General features: G+C 42.0%; 1 protein-coding gene across 2 annotated transcripts in view; it reads left to right on the forward strand.

Annotated features, from left to right (window-relative positions):
* The window catches only part of SLC9A7 (solute carrier family 9 member A7), a 133,859-nt gene that overhangs the window by 80,043 nt on the left and 30,556 nt on the right, over positions 1-23,260 (forward strand). For both annotated transcript variants that reach the window (XM_068268122.1, XM_068268123.1), the window contains exons 6-9: positions 4,838-4,943; positions 9,353-9,494; positions 17,749-17,854; positions 20,762-20,850. In XM_068268122.1, the coding sequence (XP_068124223.1) occupies positions 4,838-4,943; positions 9,353-9,494; positions 17,749-17,854; positions 20,762-20,850 (443 nt within the window). The remainder of the gene's footprint in view (positions 1-4,837; positions 4,944-9,352; positions 9,495-17,748; positions 17,855-20,761; positions 20,851-23,260) is intronic.

Consider the following 23,260-nt stretch of genomic DNA (forward strand, 5'->3'; position numbering starts at 1 on the left):
AACCCCATTAGTGCCACGCACGTTACCGCTATGCCATTGAGAGACACCTTGGGATAGTCTGCCAAGGACTGCTCGGGTGTATAAACCACAGCTATCCTTATGACCTTGGCATGGGTAGTTGTATAAAGCTAAAGAACATACAGGATCTTCTCAAAAAATTTGCATATTGTGGTAAAATTCATTATTTTCTGTAATGTACTGATAAACATTATACTTTCATATATTTTAGATTCAAATACACACAACTGAAGTAGTTCAAGTATTTTATTGTTTTAATATTGACGATTTTGGCATACAGCTCATGAAAACCCAAATTTCCTATCTCAAAAAATTAGCATATTTCATCCGACCAATAAAAGTGTTTTTAAAACAAAAAAAAAGTCAACCTTCAAATAATTATGTTCAGTTATGCACTCAATACTTGGTCAGGAATACTTTTGCAGAAATGACTGCTTCAATGTGGCGTGGCATGGAGGCAATCAGCCTGTGGCACTGCTCAGGTGTTATGGAGGCCCAGGATGCTCAATTGGCCTGCCAACTCTCCTGACCTGAACCCCATAGAAAATCTGTGGGATATTGTGAAGAGAAAGTTGAGAGACGCAAGACCCAACATGCTGGATGAGCTTAAGGCCGCTATCAAAGCATCCTGGGCCTCCATAACACCTGAGCAGTGCCACAGGCTGATTGCCTCCATGCCACGCCGCATTGAAGCAGTCATTTCTGCAAAAGGATTCCCGACCAAGCATTGAGTGCATAACTGAACATAATTATTTGAAGGTTGACTTTTTTTTTGTTTTAAAAACACTTTTCTTTTATTGGTCGGATGAAATATGCTAATTTTTTGAGATAGGAAATTTGGGTTTTCATGAGCTGTATGCCAAAATCATCAATATTAAAACAATAAAAGGCTTGAACTACTTCAGTTGTGTGTATTTGAATCTAAAATATATGAAAGTCTAATGTTTATCAGTACATTACAGAAAATAATGAACTTTTATCACAATATGCTAATTTTTTGAGAAGATCCTGTACATTTTTTCCTTCTGTTTTGAAGATTTGTAGCCATCTTAACCGGTTCACACATTTTTCCAGCATTGATTGTTCACACTGTTCAACTGAGACAGATGCTGTGTTTTGCAAAGGCTGTGAACAGATTGCAGTTTCTTAGCAGCCAATTTGGAATCCGTTTTTACTGAGTCAGTTACAGTGGTTTGCAAAAGTGTTCGACCCTCTTGAAGTTTTACACATTTTGTCATATTACTGCCACAAACATGAATCAACTTTATTGGAATTCCATGTGAAAGACAAATACGAAGTGGTGTACATGTAAGAAGTGGAACGAAAATCGCACATGATTTCAAACATTTAGAAAAAACAAAAAACTGCAAAGTGGGGTGTGTGTAATTATTCAGCTCCCTGAGTCAATACTTTGTAGAACCACCTTTTGCTGCAATTACAGCTGCCAGTCTTTTAGGGTATGTCTCTACCAGCTTTGCACATCGAGAGACTGAAATCTTTGCCCATTTCTCTTTGCAAAACAGCTCCAGCTCAGTCAGATTAGATGGACAGCGTTTGAACAGCAGTTTTCAGATCTTGCCACAGATTCTCGATTGGATTTAGATCTGGACTTTGGCTGGGCCTTTCTAACACATGGATATGTTTTGTTTTAAACCATTCCATTGTTGCCGTGGCTTTATGATTAGGGTCGTTGTCCTGCTGGAAGGTGAACCTCCGCCCAAGTCTCAAGTCTTTTGCAGACTCCAAGATATTTGGCTTCATCTATTTTCCCATCAACTCTGACCAGCTTCCCTGTACCTGCTGAAGAGAAGCACCCCCCAGAGCATGATGCTGCCACCACCATATTTGACAGTGGGGATGGTGTGTTCAGAGTGATGTGCAGTGTTAGATTTCTGCCACACATAGCGTTTTGCATTTTGGCCAAAAAGTTCAATTTTGGTCTCATCTGACCAGAGCACCTTCCTCCACATGTTTGCTGTGTCCCCCACATGGCTTGTGGCAAACTGCCAACGGGACTTCTTATGCTTTCTGTTAACAATGGCTTTCAGATTCCCCCACCTGAGCTGTAGATCTCTGCAGCTCATCCAGAGTCACCATGGGCCGCTTGACTGCATTTCTGATCAGCGCTCTCCTTGTTCGGCCTGTGAGTTCAGGTGGACGGCTGTGTCTTGGTAGGTTTACAGTTGTGCCATACTCCTTCCATTTCTGAATGATCGCTTGAACAGTGCTCCGTGGGATGTTCAAGGCTTTGGAAATCTTTTTGTAGCCTAAGCCTGTTTTAAATTTCTCAATAACTGTATCCATGACCTGTCTGATTTGTTCTTTGGACTTCATGCTGTTGCTCCAAATATTCTCTTAGACAACCTCTGAGGCCGTCACAGAGCAGCTGTATTTGTACTGACATTAGATTACACACAGGTGCACTTTATTTAGTCATTAGCACTCATCAGGCAATGTCTATGGGCAACTGACTGCACTCAGACCAAAGGGGCTGAATAATTACACACAACCCACTTTGCAGTTATTTTTTTTTTTTTTCAAATGTTTGGAGTCCTGTATGATTTTCGTTCCACTTCTCACGTGTACACCGCTTTGTATTGGTCTTTCACATGGAATTCCAATAAAATTGATTCATGTTTGTGGCAGTAATATGACAAAATGTGGAAAACGTCAAGGGGGCCGAATACTTTTGCAAACTACTGTATGCCCGACTGCTGTTATTCTTGCACATCATTGTGTTTTTCATGGCTGGTGCGAAGTGTTAGGCCCCGTTTACACTTAACCAGTTGGTACGCGTTTTTTTCCCTTCTTCATAGCAATGCATTGTGAAAAAGATTTCAGTTAAAACGCGTTAAGTGTGAAAGGTGCCATAGGATAACATGGGTATTGCTTTGAAAATCCGTTGTCCTTTCAGTTATAACAGAGCAACTGATTTAAGTGTAAACGGGGCCTAAGGCCTCGTTCACATCTACTGCGCTGAAAAACGTGTTAAAGCGCATGGTAAAAACCGCATGCGCTTGTGCGCGCTTTAGTCCACGTTTCTGTGCGTTGCGCTGCGCTTCTTTAAAGCACGTTTTGCTTACTGTAGCAGCAGCAGTTGTCAATAAAACTTTGTTTTTGTATGTAAATGTATTTTTTTCTCCAATTAGGGGTAAAAAAACGCATGCGCTTCTATGCGCTTGTACGCGCTTCTATGCGCTAAAAAAGCGGACCCATTCACTTGCATTGCTGTGCGCTTTACAGCTCAGCGCACAGAAATGCATGCAACACTACGTTTTTGTAACGCTGCTCAGCGCAGCGCATAGATGTGAACCAGCTACATTTAGTTACATGGACAAATCAATACCTTGCTGATCGCACAGGGCAGTGCGCTGTGGAAAGCGCACAGAAACGGCCCTGATGTGAACGAGGCCTAAAAGTGATTGTAAATTAGTGCCTACATACAACAGTGCAGTGTACAGTAGTGCTTTAACAGTCATGCTGATGTACAGATTTATAGACCGAGAGCACGCTACCGCCATCTAGAGGTGGACTATAGTCTGTGAAATGTATAAGCCTTTCATTTATGTCATCTATCTCATGAATAGTGGAATTTTCATTAAAACTGACTAAACTGCTTTTTTTGCTACACATTATAGAAGTTCCAAATCTGAATAAGCTTTGAAAAAGTTGAAAAGTAGACAGAAATAAAAAACACTATACCATGCTCATATTTTTATTTTAAGCAAAGTTTTTAGCTTAAAGAGACACTAAAGCGAAAAAAAATTAGGATATAATGAATTAGTTGTGTAGTACGGATAATTACTAGAACATTAGTAGCAAATAAAGTATTTAACCTTCTCCCGCCCGCGTCGCGCCAATGGGCGTGGCCGCGGCGGCAGCCCCAGGACCGCCTAACGCCGATTGGCTTAAAGTCCTGGGGCTGTAACTTGCATGAGATCGCGCGCACGCTGCGCGCGCACGCATGTTTGGAGGGCGGAGCTCCGCCCCCTCTTCAGTCTCCGAGCGGCTATTGCCGCTCGGTAGACTGTTAGACAGCGTGATCGCCGTCTATTTACTCTGTGCAGCGCTGCGATCAGCAGCAGCGCTGCACTGGGGACAGTCGTGTGACACGGCTGTCCCCCTTGGGGACAAGAGAGCGATCGGCTCTCATAGGCAAAAGCCTATGACAACCGATCGCCGTAATTGGCTGGCTGTGGGGAGGGATGGGACATATTTAAAGAAACACTTTTTTTTTAAAATCACTGACAATAATATTTATTTAAAAAAAAAATAAACATGGGGGGAGCGATCAGACCCCACCAACAGAGAGCTCTGTTGGTGAGGAGAAAAGGGGGGAGGGGGGTATCACTTGTGTGCTGTGTTGTGCGGCCCTGCAGCTTAGCCTTAAAGCTGTAGTGGCCAATTTGACTAAAAATGGCCTGGTCACTAGGGGGGTTTAGCCCTGCAGTCCTCAAGTGGTTAATAATTGCAGTTATGTAGTTTTGTAGGGGTTTTTTTTTATATAACATTGCACAATTCTCTAATGCCTAGTACACACTATACAATTTTCTGTAAGGCTAGGTACACACCATACAATTTTCTGTTAGATTCTTCTGTTAGATTTACCCACAACATGGTAGTAGAGGAAATTGTAGATTTAAACATAAGACTGTGGAATATCTTAAAAAGTCATTTTTAGGAGACGGAAGATGGATACAATTATTTATTTCATTCGTTTATTTTCGCCTCGGATGTCCTTTAAAGATCACATTTATTTATTTTTATTGTATGTTTTGTAGACTGTGAGCTAACTCTTTTTTTTTTCCTTCTTTTAAAGTGACAGTGTTAGCCATATTCAATGAGCTGCGTGCAGATGTGGACCTGTATGCTTTACTTTTTGGAGAAAGTGTCCTTAATGATGCTGTGGCCATTGTGTTGTCATCGTAAGTACACTGCTCTTTTTCTCGCTTTGAAAATACAATAATACGATATGTGATATGTGGTTGAAGTTTTGTTGTGTGAATTATCACAATGCCGGGGTGCTGAATTCCAGTGGGGCAGTTTATATTCTGCTTTGGATGTTGCTGGTTGTGCATATCTGCTTGTAAGCTCCTGCACATTATGGAATTGGGGATGGGGTAGGGGATGATAGGGCTTTTTATAATTCCATACTGTTTGACAGAGATGAGCAGTTGATTCTTCTAACATGAAGATTTCCATTGACCTGATCATAAGCCTGTCAAACCCAGCAACTGCTGATCAGGTAAAGTGGTCTGAAATTCTGACATAACGTTCAATAAAAATTTGTTTTCCTACTTATTACCCATTCAGTTACCATATTTACTTTTGTGCTCAAGTAATATTGCCAGTTTACAAATTACAAGTTCCCAAAGTACAGTGTATCTGCTCTGAAAGCTGCCATTGCATTTTATTCAAGCTGCTTTTTATTATATATTAAAATCTTCTAGTGAGCTGTTCTGAACTGTGCATGCTTAAAGGAATACTTAAGTGAAAAAAAAATGATTTTTATTCACCCAGGGCATCCATCAGCCCACTGAAGCTGTATGGTGCCCTCGCATCCCCGCTCTGATCATCCTGTCCCCGTCGGCGGCTACTTCCGGGTTCGGCGATCGGAGCAGGGCTGCGAGGGCACCATACAGCTTCAGTGGGCTGAGGGATGCCCCGGGTGAGTAAAAATCATTTTTTTTTTCACTTTAGTATTCCTTTAAGCACAGAGAGCTTCACAGAGCGCTTGTTTTCAGTTGTTACACACAATGTAAACAAAATTATACGGTTATCTCCACTTCGGATTGGATCCTAAGCTGAAGGGACTTTCCATGGCAGGACAAAGTGCTGTGTTTAACTATTTGACATTCCTGGACCTGAAACTCGCATCCAGGAAGCCATGTGCGCTCCTGCGCGTTCCCGTGGCCGATCGCGCACGCGAGCTCCCGGCCCGCGGTTTGTTAGCCAGCGAATCAGTGAATCGGGCAACGGTGCCCGATCACTGATTCCTCTCCCCCGCAGAAAAAGCGACAGCTTCTCTCGGAAGCTGCGCTTTTTTCTGCTTCCTATGTTCCCCTACGTCGCTCTAAGCGTACGTGTTACGCTTAGAGTGACGTCACTGTAAACAAAATCATGGCTGCCATCTTGTGGCCAGAAAGTAAACTACATCTAAATGTAAAATAAAAATACACATATTTACAAAAAAAAAATACAATTTCAATCCCACCCTCCCAAAAATACCCACATAAAATATTTAATTAAAAAAACAAAACATTACAATAAAAAGAAAAACCCACAAATATTTACCTAAGGGTCTAAACTTTTTAAATATCTATGTAAAGATGAAATATTTCTATTTTTTTTTTTTATTATAAGCTTGTAAATAGTGATGAATGCAAAACGGAAAAAATGCACTTTTATTTCTAAATAAAATATTGTCGCCATACATTATGATAGGGACATAATTTAAACGGTGCAATAACCGGGACAAATGGGCATATACAATACGTGGGTTTTAATTATGGAGGCATGTATTATTTTAAAACTATAATTGCCGAAAAGTGAGAAATGATTTTTTTCCTGTTTTTTTTTCCTTATTCTTCCTTTTAAAATGCATTTACAGTAAAGTGGCTCTTAGTAAAATGTACCCCCCAAAGAAAGCCTAATTGGTGGTGGAAAAAACAAGATATAGATCAGTTCATTGTGATAAGTAGTAATAAAGTTATAGGCTAATGAATGGGAGGTGAACATTGCTCGGATGCATAAAGTGAAAAACGACTGAATGCGAACTGGTTAAAGGGACACTGTAGGGGGTTGGGGGGAAATGAGTTGAACTTACCCAGGGCTTCTAATGGTCCCCCGCAGACATCCTGTGCCCGCGCAGCCACTCACCGATACTCTGGCCCCGCCTCCGGTTCACTTCTGGAATTTCAGACTTTAAAGTCTGAAAACCACTGCGCCTGCGTTGCCGTGTCCTCGCTTCCGCTGATGTCACTAGGAGTGTATTACTCAGTCCCAGTATGGTCTGTGCCTGCGCAGTTTTCTCCTGGTGACATCACCGGGATCGAGGACACGGCAACGCAGGCGCAGTGGTTTTCAGACTTTAAAGTCTGAAATTCCAGAAGTGAACCGGAGGCGGGGCCAGAGCATCGGTGAGCAGCTGCACGGGCACAGGATGTCTGCGGGGGACCATTAGAAGCCCCGGGTAAGTTCAACTCATTTTCCCCCGACCCCCCCTACAGTATCCCTTTAACTGTTTGATGTTCTGCTACAATTTTTTTGTGATAGTAGCTTTAAAGCGGTTTGGAATCTTTTAGAGGAAAGAAGAAATGCTGAGTTTCAGACCACTTTAACCAGAATCAGAACTTTCTTACCTCAAGTTTTCCTAGCGCTCATCTCAGGCTGTCGCCAATTAGCTATGCCCACTGTGTTAAGTAAAAAAGGACCTTGCAATCCACTCTGTATAATGTTAATTGCAATATATACATAGCTTACCCTCTGTGTTATGTGTACACATTTAAGTGTGGGGATCATGCCCTAGAAAACCACTGGACCCGACGGGGCTCAGGGCACGCTTAAAGGGAACCTAAACCGAGAGGGATATGGATTTTTCTTTTTACACAATACCAGTTGCCTTGCATCCTGCTGATCTCTTTGGCTGCAGTAGTGGCTGAATCGCACAGCTGAAACAAGCATGCAGCTAATCCAGTCTAACTTCAGTCAGAGCACCTGATCTGCATGCTTGTTCAGGGGCTGTGGCTGAAAGTATTAGAAACATAGGATCAGCAGGAGAGTCAGGCAGCTGGTATTATTTTAAAAGGAAAAATCCATATCCTTCTCAGTTTAGGTTCCCTTTAAAGGAGCGACAGTTCTTTAAAAGGAGCGTGTGTAAGTTAAGAACGCATGCTACGCAGCACTAACACTCGTAGTGTGCGTGCTGCCATTTTAACTTGCACTGCTCAATTTAAGCTTCGCTGCTTTAGCATCGCAGCTTAAAGGACAACCGAGGTGACATAAGGAGATAAACATATATGTACAGTGCCAAGCACACCAATAACTATGGTGGGTTCCTTTTTTTTTTTCTTTCTTTCTCTGCCTGAAAGAGCTAATCAGGTATGCAAGTGACAGTTTCTGTCCGGGTCAGACTATAGCATTAAGGCCCATACACACGTCGGATTTCCGCGAACGACGGGTCGTTTGAATGTCCCGTCGTTCCGTCGTTCGCCCGCTAAATCGGGCGTGTGTCGCCCAATTTTAGCGGGCGAATGACGGGACGTTCAAACGACCCGTCCACGGAAATCCGACGTGTGTATGGGCCTTAACCCTCACTGATAAGTGATTACAGCCATAAAACACTTTCCTGTGGGTATATGGCATCTGAGAGCAGGAAACCGAAAAAAATGGCCAATAGTTAATATATTTGAGCTCTGGCATACTTCAATAAAAGTCATTGAGCAGAGACAATGAAACAGTAAAAACTTGAGAACTAGATTTCAATATAAAATAAAACTGTGGGATATCTAAAAAAAAAAAGTTATTTTTAGGAGGAGGAGGAGGATAGAAACAGTTGTTTATCTCATCAGTTTATTTTCACCTTGGATGTCCTTTAATGAATCAAGCCCAGTGTTAGAGGTGCAGACTTTAAGGGCTCGTTTCCACTATCGCGAATCTGCATGCGTCCAACGCATGCAGATCCGCACATGTAATACAAGTGGATGGGCCTGTTTCCACTGTAGCGTTGTTGAGGTGCGTTTTTTTCAGCGTGAAAAAAACGCACAAAAGAGCCAACGATTTCGCCTGCGTCGGGAATCCGTGCGAATCGCCGCTAATGTATTTAATAGTAAAAACGCATGCGTTTGTTACATGCGTTTTTACCCGCGATTTCGCGTGCGATTTCGCACCTTTTTCAATTTTATTTAGCCCTGGCAGTGTCATGGTTAATTTCGCATGGCACCCTGCCATGCGAAATCGCAGGCGAAATCGCGGGTAAAAACGCATGTGGAAACGCATCCGCATGCGTTTTTACAAGCGTCGGAATGCGGCCGAAATCGCGTCGCAACAGTGGAAACAAGCCCTAACTGGCTGGATTCAATCGCCTACATTGGGCAATCAAAATGTGCTTAGGCAGAATAAAGATCTAGTTTGGCTCACAATATCTTGGCAGCAGCAGTGTATGGGCTTAAGCATCACGTATATGTGTACACTGCTGCAATGGCATTTTTTTGTGAGGCTAAAATCACGAATGCACCATTGATTAGGATTTCAGTTTTTGGAAAAAAATGTTTTATGGTAAATGTATTTGTGAATCCTGTTTTCTCACTATGATTCTATGCCTGTTTCTTTTTAGGTCTATAGTTGCATATCAGCCCACTGGTGAGAACATGCACACATTTGATGCGGCTGCCTTTTTCAAGTCTGTTGGAGTCTTCGTTGGCATCTTTAGCGGATCTTTCGCAATGGGTGTTTGTACCGGTGTTTCAACAGCTCTTATATCCTTTCAAGGGTTTTTACTGAATCATTTGGAAAGAAAAAACTCTATACATAACAATTGACATGAAGCATCAAAACCAGTCAAGGACAGCCACAGTGTCAGAGGTATAAGCAGGGTAAGGGAAGAGTTTGTTAATGGTTACCACTATTGAGGAGATCACTATGTTAGTGTAGTGAAAAGCGGTACTGGCAGAAAGTGTTCGGAGGGTGGCGACCACGGCATACGGTTAGCTCACCCATGTCACCGCCTCTCACTGCTGCGTGCACACTTCGTTCCATCATTTGTTGTGGAGGAGGAAGTGTTATGAATTTGGAGAGCTGTGTTCATCAGTGGCAAGAGGTAGCAACATGGTTAAGTTAATCTTTCTCCTATGGCCTGCGACCCCCTGCGAGGCAGCTTCCAAGATGGGCACCCAAATGAACTGCTTTGTACACTAGCAGCCTGGCAAGCAGTATTTTTCATTGCAATAAGGAAATGGCACCTTCCATATTCCTTTCAATCCAGGTTTCCTTTCTGCCTCTTATTATGAGGCATTGGTGCATATAGTGAGTATAATAACCAGCTAGCTTTTAGGAATGTCTTATACCTTTTCACCAAAACCTGGTGGCTGTGATTTTGATAACCTTTTACCCAAATCTTTCAGTCTTCAGTGCAGTATCTCCTAATGCCTGGTACACACGATTAGATTTTCTGGCAGAGTTACTGCCAGATTAATTATTACCAACATGTCCGATCTGATTTCCGATCGATTTTCCATAGAAGTGAATGGAAAATTGATCGGAATTCAGATCGGACATGTTGGAAATAATTGATCTGGCAGTAAATCTGCCAGAAACTCTCATTGTGTGTACCAGGCATAAGGCTTGCCTCTGGACTTTCTGTGGCTGCATTTCACCTTTGATGTTGGCTTCCCCTTGAGCTACAGCTTTTACTTTAAAACTTTAAACAAAAAATATGAATATGCTTGTTTATATTCCTTTTATTTTGCCAAGTATGAAAAATACATTGTTAGTAATGTTTGTTTTCTATCGGGAAGGTATGAAATATTACATTACAGCTGTTGCTTTTTTTCAGAGCTCTACCTGCTACTTTGAGTGGGTTGTTTCACTGGTAAAAAAAAACATCTTGCTTTGCTGTTGTTGTAAACTAGAATATGAATCTGACAGCACAGAACTCTCCACAATGTGGTGATTGATAGCTGAACCTCACTGTTCACTATGAGCTCATGTTTACTACACTGCAGTAAAGCAAAGATTTGTTTTTTCTAGACAGAATGTGCCCGTCAAAGAGGTAACGTACATGCAGCCACAAAAATGTAACTTTCATTTCTGATCTTTCATATTTTCTCAATTAAAACATGTAGTATGAAGCCTGATAAAAGAAAAATAGAATTATTTCCCTGTATACTCCTTTTGTGTTACGGTAGAACTTAATTCCAGATGTGACATGTAAATTCACTAATGAGGCAGGAAAGGGATCAGCTGACTATGCTGAGATTCTTCAAGTATTAAGAGAAGCTAAGAGCCAGGACAAAGCAGCATGCCATTAATCTTCCATCTGGAGAGTGGATTGGTAACAGTTGTGGCAACTACTAACTGCAGAGGCTAAAATCACTGGTCATTAGATTCATTAAAGGACCTCTGTCACGAAAATCCTAAAATGTAATGTGCATGTAAATATATACAGATACGAAGTATGTTTATTCCAGAGTAAAATGAGCCATAAATTACCTTTCTCCTATCTTGCTGTCACTTACAGTAAGGCCACATACACACATCAGACTATAGTCTTTGGAAAATGAAAGATCACAGACCAATCTTACCACCCTTCATGTAGTATGAGAGCCATACCTTCCCAGTCTTTTCTATGGAGCTGAACTCCCCATCAGAAAATATCTTTGCAAGATGCTGCACACACAGATGCTGTACAGACACAAAAGATCAGTATCTGCCAAAGATCTGTTCCTGCCAAAAATCCATTCCTGCAGATTGCAATGATAGTCTATGAGATCTGCAGATCATCATACACACATGATTTAACTGACATTCATCTGCAGATCAGATCCACCAGGATGGATTTTCAGATCTGCAGATCTGCAGATGAATGTCAGTTAAATCATGTGTGTATGATGATCTGCAGATCTCATAGACTATCATTGCAATTTGCAGGAATGGATTTTTGGCAGGAACAGATCTTTTGCAGATCCTGATCTTTTGTGTCTGTACAGCATCTGTGTGTGCAGCATCTTGCCAAGATTTTTTTCCTGATGTGGAGTTCAGCTCCATAGAAAAGACTGTGTAGAGTATGGCTCTTATACTACAGGAAGGGTGGTAAGATTGGTCTGTGATCTTTCAGTTTCCAAAGACTATGGTCTGATGTGTGTATGTGGCCTAAGTAGTCATTGACAGATTTTGGACTAGCCCATCTTCGTGTGTGTGTGTGTGTGGGGGGGGGTGTTCTCAGGGTTTTCTATATTTTTAAAAACACTTAAAGAATGGCAGTTGCTCCATCCAACTTCCAAAAAAGTTTGCAGCAAGCAGGGAGGCTACCTAGCATCTTTGTATAAATCTGTTTTTAGGAAGTGTCTTTATAAAGAATAAAAGCCATGCTGAGAATCCCCCATGAAGAGATGAACTAACCCAAAACCTTGTCAGATTTTTACTACCTTCTGTAAGTGACAGCAGTATAGGAGAAAAGTAATGTATGGCTCATTTTACTTTGGAAGGAATGTACTTTTTATTTGTATGTGTTTTAATTTTTAAGATTTCCGCGACCGTTCCTCTTTAACCACTTTACCCCCGCGCGTACGTATTTCTCCGCCCCTTTTTCCATCCTTTAACAACCAGGGACGGAGAAATACGTACTTTCCGCGTTCCCGACGCTGTCCGCGCTCCCGCTCGTAAACACGCCGCCCGCCGCTAGTAAACACGCCGCCGCCCGCTCGCCCAGAGATCAATGAACGGGAAAATCCATTCCCGTTCGTTGATCTAAGCCCCGCAATGATCCGCTGCTCTCCTATGGGCAGCGCGATCATTGTGAGAAAAAACTCACGTGTCCAGCCTCATTATACTTCCTCCAAGCTTCCGGAAGGAAGCTTGGAGGTCGCATTAAAACAAAAAGTTACTGTGGCCATCTTGTGGCCAAATAGTAAACTACACCCTACACATTTTTCACATACAAATAAATGACTTTTACATATAAAATTAACTCATTACCTCCCACACTCCCCATTTTTTTTTTTTTTTGTAATTAAAAAAAAAATTTAAAAATTTACAATTAAAAAAAATACATAAATAGTTACCTTAGGGACTGAACTTTTTAAATATTTATGTCAAGAGGGTATAACACTGTTACTTTATAAACTATGGGCTTGTAATTAGGGATGGACGCAAAAATGAAAAAAATGCACCTTTATTTCCAAATAAAATATTGGCGTCAAACATTGTGATAGGGACATAATTTAAATGGTTTTATAACCGGGACAAAAGGGCAAATACATTTCATGGGTTTTAATTACAGTAGCATGCATTATTTAAAAACTATAATGGCCGAAAACTGAAAAATAATTATTTTTTTCTCCACATTTTTCCTATTTTCCCATTAAAACACATTTAGAAAAAAATAATTCTTGGCATAATGTCCCACCTAAAGAAAGCCTAATTGGTGGCGGAAAAAACAAGATATAGTTCATTTCATTGCGATAAGTAATGATAAAGTTATAGACGAATGAATGGAAGGAGCGCTGAAAGGTGAAAATTGCTCTGGTGCTCAGGGGGTAAAACCCCTCAGTGGTGAAGTGGTTAAAGGACAACTGAAGGGAGAAGAATATGGAGGCTGCCATATTTATTTCCTTTGAAACAATATTAGTTACCTGGCAGCCATGCTGACCTATTTGGCTGCAGTAGTGTCTGAATCACACCAGAAAAAAGCATGCAGCTAATCTTGTTAGATCTGACAATAATGTCAGAAACACCTGATCTGCTGCATGCTTGTTCAGGGTCTATGGGTAAATGTATTAGTGGCAGAGAATCAGCAGGATAGTCAGGTAATTGGTGGTGTTTAACCACTTCCCGACTGCCTAACGCACAGAGGCGGCCGGGAAGTGGACACCGCAAGGACCAGCTCATGCCCAAAGGCGGCGGTCCTTGTAGGGGCATGGGCGGAGCGATCGCGTCATCCGTGATGCGATCCTCCGCCGGCGCCTGTCACCGCTCACCCGCCGCAACATCCCACCGGCCATACGGAAGCGCCGGCGGGATGTTAACCCCGTGATCGCCGCATACAAAGTGTATAATACACTTTGTAATGTTTACAAAGTGTATTATACAGGCTGCCTCCTGCCCTGATGGTCCCAGTGTCCGAGGGACCACCAGGGCAGGCTGCAGCCACCCTAGTCTGCACCCAAGCACACTGATTTCTCCTCCCCCTGCCCCAGATCGCCCACCACACCCCTCAGACCCCCCCTGCCCACCCCCCAGACCCCTGTTTGCACCCAATCACCCCCCTAATCACCCATCAATCACTCCCTGTCACTATCTGTCAGCACTATATTTTTTTTATCTCCCCCCCCCCCCTGCCCACTGCCCCCTCCTTAACCCCCCCCCCCACCCCTCAGATTCTCCCCAGACCCCCCTCCCCCCTGTGTACTGTATGCATCTATCCCCCCTGATCACCTGTCAATCACCCATCAATCACCCCCTGTCACTGCCACCCATCAATCAGCCCCAATCAGCCCCTAACCTGCCCCTTGCGGGCAATCTGATCACCCACCCACACCAATAGATCGCCCGCAGATCCGACATCAGATCATAACCCAAGCGCACTGTTTACATCTATTGTCTCCTCTAAACACCCACTAATTACCCATCAATCACCCCCTATCACCACCTGTCACTGTTACCCATCAGATCAGACCCTAATCTGCCCCTTGCGGGCACCCAATCACCCGCCCACACCCTCAGAATGCCCTCAGGCCCCAGCCCTGATCACCTCGCCAGTGCATTGCTTGCATCTATTCCCCCCTCTAATCACACCTTGAGACACCCATCAATCACCTCCTGTCACCCCCTAGCACACCTACCCATCAGATCAGGCCCTAATTTGCCCCGTGTGGGCTCCTGATCACTCGGCCAAACCCTCAGACCCCCTTCCGATCACCTCCCCAGTGCATTGATTGCATCTATTTTCCCCTCTAACCACCCCCTGAGACACCCATCAATCACCTCCTGTCACCCCCCCTAGCACTCCTATCCATCAGATCAGGCCCAATACAACCTGTCATCTAAAAGGCCACCCTGCATATGACCGGTTCCACAAAATTCGCCCCCTCATAGACCACCTGTCATCAAAATTTGCAGATGCTTATACCCCTGAACAGTCATTTTGAGACATTTGGTTTCCAGACTACTCACGGTTTTGGGCCCGTAAAATGCCAGGGCGGTATAGGAACCCCAGAAACTGACCCCATTTTAGAAAAAAGACACCCCAATGTATTCTGTTAGGTGTATGACGAGTTCATAGAAGATTTTATTTTTTGTCAAAAGTTAGCGGAAATTGATTTTTTTTTTTTCACAAAGTGTCATTTTCCGCTAACTTGTGACAAAAAATAAAATCTTCTATGAACTCACCGTACTACTAACGGAATACCTTGGGGTGTCTTCTTTCTAAAATGGGGTCATTTGTGGGGTTCCTATACTGTCCTGGCATTTTAGGGGCCCTAAACCGTGAGGAGTAGTCTTGAAACGAAATTTCTCAAAATGACCTGTGAAATCCTAAAGGTACTCATTGGACTTTGGGCCCCTTAGCGCAGTTAGGGTGCAAAAAAGTGCCACACATGTGGTATTGCCGTACTCAGGAGAAGTAGTATAATGTGTTTTGGGGTGTATTTTTACACATACCCATGCTGAGTGGGAGAAAGATCTCTGTAAATGGACAATTGTGTGTAAAAAAAATTAAAAAATTGTCATTTACAGAGATATTTCTCCCACCCAGCATGGGTATGTGTAAAAATACACCCCAAAACACATTATACTACTTCTCCTGAGTACGGCAATACCACATGTGTGGCACTTTTTTTTCAGCCTAACTGCGCTAAGGGGCCCAAAGTCCAATGAGCACCTTTAGGCTTTACATGGGTGCTTACAAATTAGCACCCCCCAAAATGCGAGGACAGTAAACACACCCCACAAATGACCCCATTTTGGAAAGTAGACACTTCAAGGTATTCAGAGAGGGGCATGGTGAGTCCGTGGCAGATTTCATTTTTTTTTTTTGTCGCAAGTTAGAAGAAATGGAAACTTTTTTTTTTTTGTCACAAACTGTAATTTTCCGCTTACTTGTGACAAAAAGTAATATCTTCTATGAACTCACTATGCCTCTCAGTGAATACTTTGGGATGTCTTCTTTCCAAAATGGGGTCATTTGGGGGTATTTATACTATCCTGGAATTCTAGCCCCTCATGAAACATGTCAGGTGGTCAGAAAAGTCATAGATGCTTGAAAATGGGAAAATTCACTTTTTGCACCATAGTTTGTAAACGCTATAACTTTTACCCAAACCAATAAATATACACTGAATGGGTTTTTTTTATCAAAAACATGTTTGTCCACATTTTTCGCGCTGCATGTATACAGAAATTTTACTTTATTTGAAAAATGTCAGCACAGAAAGTTAAAAAAATCATTTTTTTGCCAAAATTGATGTCTTTTTTGATGAATATAATAAAAAGTAAAAATCGCAGGAGCAATCAAATAGCACCAAATGAAAGCTTTATTAGTGACAAGAAAAGGAGCCAAAATTCATTTAGGTGGTAGGTTGTATGAGCGAGCAATAAACCGTGAAAGCTGCAGTGGTCTGAATGGAAAAAAAGTGGCCGGTCCTTAAAGGGGAACTGAAGAGAGAGGTATATGGAGGCTGTCATGTTTATTTCCTTTTAATCAATACCAGTTGCCTGGCAGCCCTGCTGGTCTATTTCTCTGCAGTAGTATCTGATTAAAACCAGAAACAAGCATGCAGCTAGTCTTGTCAGATCAGACTTATAAGTCTGAACCACTGAAACACCTGATCTGCTGCATGCTTGTTCAGGGGCTATTGCTAATAGTATTATAGGCAGAGGATCAGCAGGGCTGTCAGGCAACTGGTATTGTCTAAAAGGAAATAAACATGACAGCCTCCATATACCTCTCTCTTCAGTTCCTCTTTAAGGGGGGTAAAGCCCTAGGTCCTCAAGTGGTTAAAATGAAATAAATATGGCACCCTCCATATCCCTCTGCTTACAGTTGTCGTTTAATACAGCCAGCAGTTTTGTTGTATCTCCACTGACAGATAGAGGACACGCAATGTATGGGCACAAATGATGGAAAAAATAGCAATAGCATTATATTGCAGGATTGTATTTATGGAGGTTTTAAGATTAGTGAACAGCCCCAAATTCATCATATCATTTTCATGGGGAATCCTGAATTGCTGAGTCTGGCTATTATGTTTTTATCAGTAGAGAGGAATGTGATTACTGACTTTTCCTCCTATTTTTTCCACTAACTTAAAAATTAACAAATCAAACCTGTTTTTTTTTTTATTTGTTTTTTTGTTTTTTACACAGCTGCAAAATAATTGATTGTGATCTGCTGGGTTTGATTGGCTCAATTTCCAGTCAGTTTCCAGTCGGTGAAAATCTTTGGGCTTGATGCACCGTGCATGGCCGGCAGTATTACCCTTGTTACTACCGGCTTTTAGCGCCACTCGTGGTACTTAAGTAACGCAACTGTTGGTACGGTTAGTAATGGGTGTTACCGTAGCAGCAGCTTGAGCACAGCAAGGCATGCTTATAGTGTAACTCGCAGTGCACTGCTTTGGTAGTAAGGGTAATATTGTTGTGCGCTGTCTGTGCACGGCAATATTACTGCACTTTTGTGCACCAAGTCCTATGTGGAGAGCTGGCGTTCATGCTCATCTTTTATATGATTATAACCAGAATACCAGAAAATTCTCCTATCTAGCAAATCTCCATTGACCCAGGAAGGCCAGGTAGCAGTCGGTGGGTAAATTAACAAGTAGTGACATTTCCATGAGTTTGAGACATTTGAGAGTTCTATGGTTCATTGACGTTTCCCATCCTGCTGACCTACCTTCTACCTGTACTTTACCTTGATATAAGCCAGAATTAATTCACTTGCATTTGTTATCAGTTTTCATTTTCATAGCCATTTATTATATGACATGAAATAGTTGTTTCTCTTAACTGGCCGGTAACGTAACCAAGTTTACCAAGCTGCACTGCTTCCCCCTGCTGGAGACTGCCTTGTTCTTCCTATTGTCCTGGAGCACTTTCCTCCTGGCTGAGGCGTGTGGCTTTACAGGTAATTGTGTATGTGAAACATGAAATGTTTGTTCAGCCGATTAACATGGCGTCATGGTTTGGCGCAGACTGCATATAGACTGCAATGAATTTAAGTCTTAATATTACATATATTGTTTACCTTAAATATCCATCTCAATTCATTTACATAAAGCACATTCCTAGCCAATGCTATTTATAAAAGTTTCTTATAGTGAACCTGATGTGACATGGAGCATACTGATCGATAAACGGGTCTTATGTATAGAACCGATTCACTTCAAACTTGCCTGTATACCTTTTTGTTCACACTAATAGGGTAATCAGATAAAGTTACACTGCAGCCCGATAACTAGAGGTTGCAGACATTTTCATTGCTTTATTGATTGCCAGCGATTAGCAAAGTGCTGTGTACAATGTATCCCTATGAAGTCATTCACACTGCAGCACTTGCGATTTGCAGAAATCGCAAATCTGCTGCATGGATAATTTTTGAGCGATCACAGTGCAATTCTCAGATCATTGAAATGCAATGGCAATTGTGAATGGGCCCTAAGAAGCTCAGCAGTTCATCATTACTTTGTATGGTAGTTGAGCAAACAGATACTGAGGCCAGGGAAGACCCTTCAATTTTAAACCTAGATTTTGGACCTTGAAAACCAAACAAAGCATCTGGGACTTCGGTAATGTCCTATTTAATAACAAATTTGTTTATCTCGTCATATTGTTCACTTTACTTACAGATGTGATTTTTTTATGTTTTCCTATTTGGCATGCTAAACACATAAGAAGGAACCATTTTATAAAGCTGTAATCTGACGCTTCACTGGTGCCACATCACATTCCTTTCATGAATCCGCTTTGCCACATTCATGGTTGCAAAATCCAATGGTATTTCAATGATTGCTGTAAAGTGGGTTGCGCTCTGGGACTTGACTGACCTTCATATAGTGCCACTAGTCGTAGCCTCCTAGACTGCACTGCAATATGTACAGGCATTTGGAAGTGCAGATTTGTGAATTGGTCTTAAAGGGAACCTAAACTGAGAATGATATGGATTTTTCCTTTTAAAACAATACCAGTTGCCTGACTGTCCTGCTGATCCTGTGTCTCTAATGCTTTCAGCCACAGCCCCTGAACAAGCGTGCAGATCAGGTGCTCTGACTGAAGTCAGACTGGATTAGCTGCATGCTTGTTTCAGGTGTGTCATTCAGCCACTACTGCTTCAAAGAGATAAGCAGGACTGCCAGGAACCTGATATTGTTTTAAAGGAAACATCCATATCCCTGTCAGTTTAGGTTCCCTTTAAAGGGAGTCTGAATCGAATTAAGAAAAAACAAAAAACATACTCTCCTAAGGAGAGGGAAAGCTCTAAGTTTTATAGAGCCTTTCTGTTCCTCTCATGGCTCGCTCGTTTTCAGCGCTGGGTTCCCTGTTTAAATTGCCTGCTGTGGGAGGCTTCATAAGTCTTCGGGAGCTCAAGTGCAAGAATGCATATTCGCGCATGCGCAGTACAGAATGTCCCGTCACTTAGGTTTCCAGAGCCAATTCAGGAGCACACTACCTGAAAATTTGGCAAATTTGTGTTTAAAGAAGACTAATTTATGTTTTGCATAACATTTTAGTAAGTAACCGTGTACACCAAAAAGTGCTAACGTAATCGCAAAACGCTTAGCGCTTTTAGAAGTGATTTTTCTAGTGATTTTAGGCATGTGCCTAGCAATTTTCTATTTTATAGCGTTTTGGTGTAGCAATTATCTGTTTTACCAGTAGAGCTTGGAAAATTGCTCTGTTCTAGCGCTTTTCAGATAGATCTTTCACTTTCCTATACTTAACACTGAAGTTGAATCGCCACAGAAATGCTGCAGGATCCGAATTTGCATTTGGGAAAAAAAAATCACATCACTCTGGTGTGATCCATCCCATTCAAATATATTAGCCAAGCTCTTTTCAAAGTGCTAGCATTTTTAAAAGCGCTCAGAAGCGCTCTTGGTGTGCACCAGCCCTAAGAGGGCTTTTTTGGTTCTTTTTTTAGCCCCTTACACACTTCTAGAAGTTCTGGTTCACCAGGAGTTTGCTGGGCAATATGTTACCAGGAATCATTGCTAACCCCACAGCCAAGTTAAAAGCCAGGGTCTTGGTAAAAAAGAATACATTCTCTTGCATAGTCACCTACCCCACGCAGAGGTACCCCAGTATTTGTAGGTGTCCTTACTCTGGCTCTGTAACATTTATTGTATCAAACCTATCTAATAACTTATTTCAATGTCCCAACTTGAAGCAATGTGCCTGAATTTGTGTTTTTTTTTTCTTTATATTTTGTTAGCTCACTTGTGGGATTAGTTTGATGCACTAACAAAATATATCTATGTGGTCCATGCACACGCCAGCATAAGCTGGAATTTTAAATAATTCCACTTTGAACTTGCCTTTGATTGTGTGAAAGCTTTCTTCTTGAAGTTTTGAAGTGGGGAGTATTTCATCCTAGTGGTACGATGTACTAGATACTGAGGTTTCTATTCAACTGTTCCGGCTCCAGTTTAGCATGGCTGAGTTCCAGCAGCTAAATCTAATTATCAATTGGCTGATAAACTAAGGGAAGAGTCACTTTGTCATATGAGTGTTGGATAACTTTGTTACTTAACTCCTTCCTCCCACTGCGCAGGATTGTATTCATTTTATTATTTTGTATGTATATAACACTTATTGTACTTCTTCCACAGTATTTTTACGTAAAATTAATTTATATTGATTGTATTATTCTCAAATAATACAATGTGTCAAATAAAATTAATGAGTTTAAAAGATCTAAATAAAATATTGTATGGCTACAGTAGCATAGCTACAGGCTTCTGGGCCCTGTAGTGTGTAGTATTTGGACCTGCCAAGACAGTTGTTTTATAGTCATTCTGACCTTTGTTACTTGCAGGCGTGGTTGCTGTCCTGTTCTGTGGTATCACACAAGCACATTATACATACAATAATTTGTCACCAGAGTCCAGAAGCCGAACCAAACAGGTAATACTGTCTTTTTTTTTTTTTTTTTTCTTCATTAATTACACCATCCCAATCACTTTCACTTCATGTTATATTGTTCAGTGTAATGACTTGGCTATCAATTATAGAGATGATCTACTAAGGTTAAACAGTGGGAAACCTAAGCCTAGGAACACATTGTAGATAACATTGAGCCCAGTGGCCATTAAGAACCATCATGGCTAAGAATCTAGTTTGTTAGTTAGTCCAAGGTACACCGGATCTTTAGCAAAAAGCAATGCCTGAGCATATTCCCTTCCTCACCCCGGCCACTGGAAGCCGCTCAATCAACCAGCACACCGTCATCCCTCCTACCCCTTCCATAGCAACAGAGGCTTCCATTTGCTGTAGCCGTGGCATGCGGTTGTACTCCCACTGTGTCGCCCGAGGGATGGCTCTCGATCATGACAGGGGACACTGAAGGCATATGCCTTAGTTAAAAACCTGGTCCGGGATTGTTGGATCATTTAAAAAGCTGTCCTGTGTGTAAAAAGTTGGCTACCCTACCATGGGTCATATTAAACATAGTGAAAATTGTTGAAAGGTTAAGGAGTGAATGTGTAACTGCAGTTATGTACTTGCATTCACAACGTGACTTCTTTTTCTATAAATCCAGACTACGGTCCTTGTCACGCTGGAGAGCGTTTTTCGAGTAGTTTATATTTGTAACTTGCATTAACTTCAGTTTGTAACTTAATTTGACTTGCGTTAAAATTGTAAAATTGCTGCGATCGATCGCAGCAATTTTGCCATAATTTTACACACACACACACACACACACACACACACACACACACACACACACACACACACACACACACACACACACACAACCAAAATGTCGGAAACAACTGAAAATATGTCATATTCTAGGTGCTTCAAAGTAGCCACCTTTTGCTTTGATTATTGCTTTGCAGACTCTTGGCATTCTCTTGATGAGCTTCAAGAGGTAGTCACCTGAAATGGGTTTCACTTCACAGGTGTGCCCTGTCTGGTTTAATAAGTGGGATTTCTTGCCTTATAAATGGGGTTGGGACCATCAGTTGCATTGTGGAGAAGTCAGGTGGATACACAGCTGATAGTCCTACTGAATAGACTGTTAGAATTTGTATTATGGCAAGAAAAAAGCAGCTAAGTAAAGAAAAACAAGTGGCCATCATTACTTTAAAAAATGAAGGTCAGTCAGTCCGAAAAATTGGGAAAACTTTGAAAGTGTCCCCAAGTGCAGTCTCAAAAACCATCAAACGCTACAAAGAAACTGGCTCACATGCAGACCGCCCCAGGAAAGGAAGAACAATAGTCGCCTCTGCTGCGGAGGATAAGTTCAGTTGAGTCACCAGCCTCAGAAATCGCAGGTTAACAGCAGCTCAGATTAGAGACCAGGTCAATGCCACACAGAGTTCTAGCAGCAGACACATCTCTAGAACAACTGTTAAGAAGAGACTGTGTGAATCAGGCCTTCATGGTATAATATCTGCTAGAAAACCACTGCTAAGGACAGGCAACAAGCAGAAGAGACTTGTTTGGGCTAAAGAACACAAGGAATGGACATTAGACCAGTGGAAATCTGTGCTTTGGTCTGATGAGTCCAAATTTGAGATTTTTGGTTCGAACCACCGTCTTTGTGCAATGCAGAAAAGGTGAACGGATGGTCTCTACATGCCTGGTTCCCACCGTAAAGCATGGAGGAGGTGTGATGGTGTGGGGTTGCTTTGCTGGTGACACTGTTGGGGATTTATTCAAAATTGAAGGCATACTGAACCAGCATGGCTACCACAGCATCTTGCAGCAGTATGCTATTCCATCCGGTTTGCGTTTAGTTGGACCATTTATTTTTCAACAGGACAATGACCCCAAATACACCTCCAGGCTGTGTAAGTGCTATTTGACCAGGAAGGAGAGTGATGGGGTGCTGCGCCAGATGACCTGGCCTCCACAGTCACCAGATCTGAACCCTATCGAGATGGTTTGAGGTGAGCTGGACTGCAGAGTGAAGGCAAAAGGGCCAACAAGTGCATCTCTGGGAACTCCAAGACTGTTGGAAGACCATTTCAGGTGACTACCTCTTGAAGCTCATCAAGAGAATGCCAAGAGTGTGCAAAGCCGTAATCAAAGCAAAAGGTGGCTACTTTGAAGAACCTAGAATTACATATTTTCAATTGTTTCACGCTTTTTGGTTATGTACTATACTTCCACGTGTGTTAATTCATAGTTTGGATGCCTTCAGTGTGAATCTACAATGTTCATAGTCATGGTCCTGGTTCATAGTCATGAACCTGGGGCTTCCTCCAGCCCCTTTCAGGCTGATGGCTCCCTCGCCGTTCCTCTGTGCTGCCTGGATCCTCCGCCAGTCAACCCATTCAGTCTTGGATGTGTTGTGCATGCGTGGCCT

The sequence above is a fragment of the Hyperolius riggenbachi genome, chromosome 2 (assembly GCF_040937935.1).
Source record: "Hyperolius riggenbachi isolate aHypRig1 chromosome 2, aHypRig1.pri, whole genome shotgun sequence".
Classification (NCBI taxonomy): domain Eukaryota; kingdom Metazoa; phylum Chordata; class Amphibia; order Anura; family Hyperoliidae; genus Hyperolius; species Hyperolius riggenbachi.